This window comes from Panthera onca, chromosome D3, assembly GCF_046562875.1.
Source record: "Panthera onca isolate mPanOnc1 chromosome D3, mPanOnc1 haplotype 2, whole genome shotgun sequence".
NCBI classification, from domain to species: Eukaryota; Metazoa; Chordata; class Mammalia; order Carnivora; family Felidae; genus Panthera; species Panthera onca.
The window spans coordinates 52,043,597-52,049,596 of record NC_138350.1 but is presented as its reverse complement, the minus strand read 5'-3'; the positions used below and the strand labels follow the sequence as shown (position 1 = coordinate 52,049,596).

Here is a 6,000-nt window from a genome sequence, read left to right as displayed (position 1 = left end):
TCCTTGCATGTTCTAGATTATTCCCGTGTGTGTTTTAGTCATAGCTGATGTCTTTCCCAATCTATCATCTGCCTCTTAATTTTATTCACAATGTCCTTTGCTGAATAGAAAGCGTGACTTTTAATCTAATCAAATATATCTTAGTTTATTATTATTACTATATGATATATGCTTTTTAGGTATCATTTCAAAAATCTTTCTCCACCTGTGGATCATGTAGATATCACTACAGGAAAGTTTAACCCATCTGGAGGCCACTTTGTATGTGGCGCTAAGTAGGGAATCAGTTTTGTTTTTCTCCCATAATGATTCAGTTTTCCTAATGCCACCACTAATTAATTTCTCCTCTTCTCAGTGGTTTGTGCTGTTCACATTTTTATCAGATATACAGTTCCCGCTTATGCACTGGTCTCTTTCTGAGTTCTAAGTTAAAATCTATTAGCACATTTGTCTGTTTTTGAGCAAAAAACACACTAGAAATCCTTGGCAGGCCCATCTCACATTTTAGCAACTATACTAATACATGTCCATCATGTATGAGATCAGATTAGGAACGCTCATCCTGCTAAATTTGACCCAAGGCATCACTTTAATAGCTCAATAAATATTAAAAACAGAGAAAGAATGACAAAGAATTACTTATCAAAAAAAAAAAAATGCTCAGGTATCACTCATTTATTCATTCATTTACTCACACATTCAGCAAATACTTATTAGGTGTCTACTGTGGGCCAGGATTCATGATGGGTAGAGCTGGAGCTGGAAGGCTGAGCCAGAAAAAGCAAGTCTCTGAAGTCAGGAAACTGTACAGTCTTCAATAAGAAACAAATATTAAGCAAATAATGATTCCAACAAATTTAACTTTGTGACAAGTGCTCTAAATAAGAGGCAGCTGTTTAATGAGGAAGACTTGACCTGATAGGATTTGACCTGGAAGAGGAGAAAATAAAAGGTGATCTTTGCAGGCTGGACAGGATTGGTAACCAAGCTAGAGAGATGGAAGGAAGTTCCAGGTAGAGGAAAGAGCTTGTACAAAGCACCTACGGTAGAAAGGGCTTGAGTGCAAAGGTCTGAAAAAAAACACAGATGTGTTTGTGTGGGTCAATATTTAGGAGTCAAAGCAGAAGGAGCTAGCCAATGAGAATGCGTGGGTGGAGTCTGCAAGGGAAGAAGAAAAAAGTATCCTCTAGGCTAGGTTATCTCACAGAACTGTGCATTTCTTGTCTCTTGGTCCATTTAACAGAAGGGTAACATTTCATAATCCATGAACAAACTTAACACACAATTTTCATACTGGTGACTTTTAAAATCACCAATCCTTGTAGAATGCTGTTTAAGTACCATTTTGAACTTAACTCGATATTAACCTTTTCTTTTACAAAGGAGTCAGCAGGATGTAAATTTCAGATAGAGAGTGATTCTTGTCCTACCCAGTTATTTTATTTTTCCTTAGGGGTTTCCCTTGAGCATGTGGCTTGTCTTGTTCACCACAGCATTCTCAATGCTGAGAACAATGCCCGGGACATAGTAGGTTCTCAGTAAATACTTGTCCTATGAGTCAATTATTAAAGCAAACAAATGAAAATTTTGTAGTTTTACGTTTTTGTAAATTTGTTCATAGCACTCCTGGCACTCCATGTATCAATGGCAGATGTCACGAACCATCTCTAGTCATGTTCAACACAATTGCCTCAAAATTCTTTTATTGGCTTGTTTTTATTGAGGGTGTGTTAAGTGAAAAGTACTGTAATAAAAATTGATTTATAGTTTATTTCACACTCTATCCCTTACTAAGTTCAAAAATATACTTTGAAATGTCATGGAAATTGAGTGTGGTTAGTACACTATGCTTTATTGAGGCCAATTTCGAAAGGAGAACTTCCAAGAAACATGGACAGCATTAGAAAAATAAAAATTTTATTTATTGGAAAATGAACAGCATTCAAAAATGTTCTACCAGAAAAGGATTCTTTTAAAGAAAAAATTGTCTAAATTTTCAGAAAAGATACGACCAGCACGGACGGTGGCATCCCATATTAGTGTTGCACAGTCAATCCCTTTGTGTCAGACAAGGTGTGGGGGTCATGTTGAAGGGAAGGGGGGGTTGAAGGATTTTGGTGTGGTGAGTGACTTAACCCTGGGGTTCAGCCCGAGGCCAGGAGCTGAGGTGGGTAGTAGAAAAACAGGAAGTAGAGAGCTGGGGTGGGGATGAAGTGGGGTGGGGGTATGAATGGCTTGTAGACACACAGCAGCACCGGAGGGGGGATGCCTAAACTAACCAACACTTAGGAAGCACTTAGAATATGCGAGGTCTTATTCTGTATGCCTTTCATACATCATGCCATTTAATTTTGCAACAACTCTGAGAGGTAAATGCTCTGTGCTCATTTTGTTGTGGCTATCAGAGGCTTCCCTCTGTACATGCACCTCTAAAGTAACTAGGTGATGTCCTTTAGTTTTTCTTTTCCCTGTAAGTCTGTGCTTCCTTTGCTTTTCGGTTCCATTCTGTGCCCTATACCATGCCAAGACAGATTTGCCCTGAGGATCTCCTGTGCCCACGGACCCTCCTCTCCAGGATCCAGCGGCGGGAGGACTGGCAGAAATCATGTCGGGAAGAGCTGTCTCCATGTACACCTCAGTGAGTAACTGGGACTTCTGGTCGCCATTAATATGTTTACTTTCCGGTTTCTGAAATTAGGAAACTGGGAAGCCAGGCTGCATAGATGTGCCCCTGTGGACCTGGGGTTGCTGTTCATTCCTCTCCTTAAGGACCACTCTGATTCTGATTTTCTGTGTGTAAATAAACATCCATTTCTAGCTGGCCTTTTTAAAAAAATCAGCCACCAGTAGTTCAATTTTAGAAGTGCAAGTTAACCATAGACTGCACCCAGTGTTAACTTTAATGATCTCACTTAACTGTGCGCGAGTGTTGAGGCCTGAGAGGTTCCTTGAACCATCCAAGACTTAAAGGAAGTTGTTCCTGACTTCTGGTCTGGTGCACTATTTAATATAGCACATTGAAAACCAGTTCAAGTCAGCAGAGTCGTCTTCACAGGCAAAAGACAAGCCATTTTTTTAATGAGTATTTTTTATTTGTTTGTGTATTTATTTTGAGAGAGACAATGTTGGGGGGGCAGAGAGAAAGGGAGAGAGAAAATCCCCAACAGTCTCCATACTGGCACTGCCAGCTGTGGGGCCAGTGGTGGGTTTGAACCCACAAACCTTGAGATCACGATCTGAGCCGAAACCGAGTTAGACACTTAACCAACTGAGCCACCCAGGCGCCCCATAAGTATATTTTTTAATGTTTATTTATTTTGAGAGAGAGAGAGAGAAAGAGAGAGAGAAACAGTGCAAGCAGGGGAGGGACAGAGAGAGAGGGAGAGAGAGAGAAAAAATCCCAAGCAGCCTCCCCACTGCCTGTGCAGAGACAGAAGCAGAGTTCAAATTCAGAACCCCGTGAGATGATGACCTGAGCCAAAAGCAAGCGTTGGATGCCTAACCAACTGAGCCATCCAGGCACCCCAAAAGACATTCTTAAAAAAATTCTCCTACACCCATTTCATTGTCTCTTCAAATTTATAGCTGTTATTTCAAACCTGTATTATAGAGGAATCCACTTCAGTGACCCTGTGGCCTAATCTAAACACACTGAATGAATTAGGCTACTTCTTTCGGGTAAGTCCCTTATATTTCATTCTTTGTTTTAACAAAAGTCACAATACACCCCCTCCCATCGCCATTTTAATAGCCTCAATTAGGTACTTAGTGCGAAAGATGAAAATAAATATCTAAGATGAATTCTTTTCAGATTGCTCTTCCGCCCTTTTCTGGAATGAGGGAAGAAAACGTAAACTACCCTTAGGGCATTAGGGGTTAAAGGGCAAGACAAGAGTTTGGAAATGTCCTATTGTCAAAGACTATGATGATAGCCTGAGTAGATTTCTAGAACCTGAAACTAGCTTGCTTCTCCGTCCTCTGGAAGGCTTCATGCTAGAGATCATGATGTCACTAATAGGATGAGGTGTGTTTATGAAATCATTGCTGGAAAAACACGAGGGTTAAAAAGTAGGGAAACAGAAGCATGTCAGCTATAGTCTCATGATGATGACCCAGGCTTATTTTACTAGCAAAGGTTCAATGACAAATTCTGTGGATATGGAAATAACAGAACAACTCATTATGTGTCATTCATGAACGAAACAGAGCATGGGACTAATACATAGACTGTAAACCGTGTAGTGTTTGACATCGCTTTTGAGTTTAACTATATGGTCAGTATTATAATAATTTTGGCTCTGTGTATGATGGTATAGGATGGTACATGTTCTCAGGAACTGAAATGCTGTGAGTGATGTGGTTGGCTTTTCAAACAGGTTTCTCCAAACACCCCAGAGGAGACAAACCAAATGAATTGGGACAGACAAGTTTCTCCTTTGTGGAGGGACTTCCTGGGTTTAAGTCTGCAGTTGAAAAGAGGTGCAGGAAGGAGTCAGAATGCCCTGTCCTTGTTTTCTGGAGAGCTGCAAGCATACTGCTTTTATATTTTAATTTTCCAGGTTGAAGCCTGCCATAATTCACCTAGTTTAAGTAGGTTGCAAGCCAAACATAAATTGCATCCCATTCTTTTTCTTGTCTTACTGCAAACTCTGGTTTCGGTGGTAGGAAAGGAAGAGAGACATCTCCAGTAGATGTCCAGGAGTCTGCTTTAGGAGATCAGTTATAAGAAGGTCGGTGGATGGCTTTAATTTGGGACAAGGGAGGGTCTTGGAGAACAGCAGGGGCTCACATTTAGTCAGCATCTAGGGCCTCAAGAGATCCGTTTTCTGTGTAACTTACCCTTGATTTTGTTATTGTTATTATTATTTTGTAAACTGGATTCCCTTAATTAATTAATCAATTAACGTCTTTAACTTCTGGTAATTTTGTTGCATCACTGCCATATTGGGTATGGAATTTCTAAAAACAAAAATAAGACCCCCCAAGAAAGGTGTGCCACAGATGAAAACCCTGTCTGAACTGCACTTGGATGTCTGCAGTAAATTTACTCCGGCAGAGGCCACCGAATCAACTCTCTGTACGACTTAGGCAGCCGTTCGCATAAAATCCGGGGCTCCAGCTCTTCGGTGTCTGCGGGTCTGTGACTGACTTCCCAACAGCTGGCGGAGCAGGCAGCGCGCGGGGCGGAGTCGGGGCGCGGGAGCGCGCCCAGGTCCGCGCCCCCTTCCCGCGGCCCGGCGCGCCCGGGGAGTGAGTCTTTGTACAGTCAGGGCTTCTGCTGGGCAGGGCCAGCTGCTAATCCTCCAGGCGGCCACCGGCGCGGGGGGGGCGCATGGGGCATATAGGTGGCGTCCGCTGCTGAGAAACACCTAGCGCAGGTAAAAGGGTGGCGGCGAGAGGGAGTTCCCACCTGTTGCGCTCTTAAAGAAATGAAGACTTAAGAAAATCCCAAGGAGGAGCCGATCGGTGTCTTTCGGACGCGCCTGGAGCCCCACCCTGGGCCAGAGGAAAAGCCCCTTGGGTGCGAGGCAGGCGCTTCACCCAAAGCCAGAAAGGAAAGCGCCTCTCCCCGCGCGCCACCTCCTCCTGTGCCTCGCACTCCTCCTGCGCGGCGGGCCCTGCCTGACTCTCGCCGCGGCCTTTGGCCCCGCCGAGCCCGCTCGCCCCGGCCTCCCGGTGCAGCGCGGGTGACCTGTCCCCGAGTACTCCCATGGCGTCAGACCGCCCCACTCGCTCCCGGAGCGGAGCCCTCTGCCGGCAACTGCTGCTGACCCTCACGGTGAGTGGCCGCTCGGCTGCCGGCTCCCGCGAGGGGGCTCCTCCCGATGGGGGAGCGCTGGAAGCAGCGGTGCTTGGGGGTGGCGGGCAAAGCGGGGGTTAATGGGGCGCCGGCTGGTTGAACAAATGGAGCTGTTGGAATAGGGGAAGGTTGCCAGAAAGAGGCTGGCGACCTGGGCGCCGCGATCCCCAAGGGGAGGAGTAGTGTTGGCGGTAGATGTA

The 6,000-nt window shown here is 44.6% G+C and overlaps 1 protein-coding gene across 2 annotated transcripts in view; it reads left to right on the top strand.

The window, feature by feature from the left end:
• The first annotated feature begins 5,241 nt into the window (after positions 1–5,241).
• DSC2 (desmocollin 2) overlaps positions 5,242–6,000 on the top strand; it is a 35,944-nt gene continuing 35,185 nt past the window's right edge. For both annotated transcript variants that reach the window (XM_060613511.3, XM_060613512.3), the window contains exon 1: positions 5,242–5,779. In XM_060613511.3, coding sequence (XP_060469494.1) covers positions 5,711–5,779 — 69 coding nt within the window. In that variant the 5' untranslated portion in view covers positions 5,242–5,710. The remainder of the gene's footprint in view (positions 5,780–6,000) is intronic.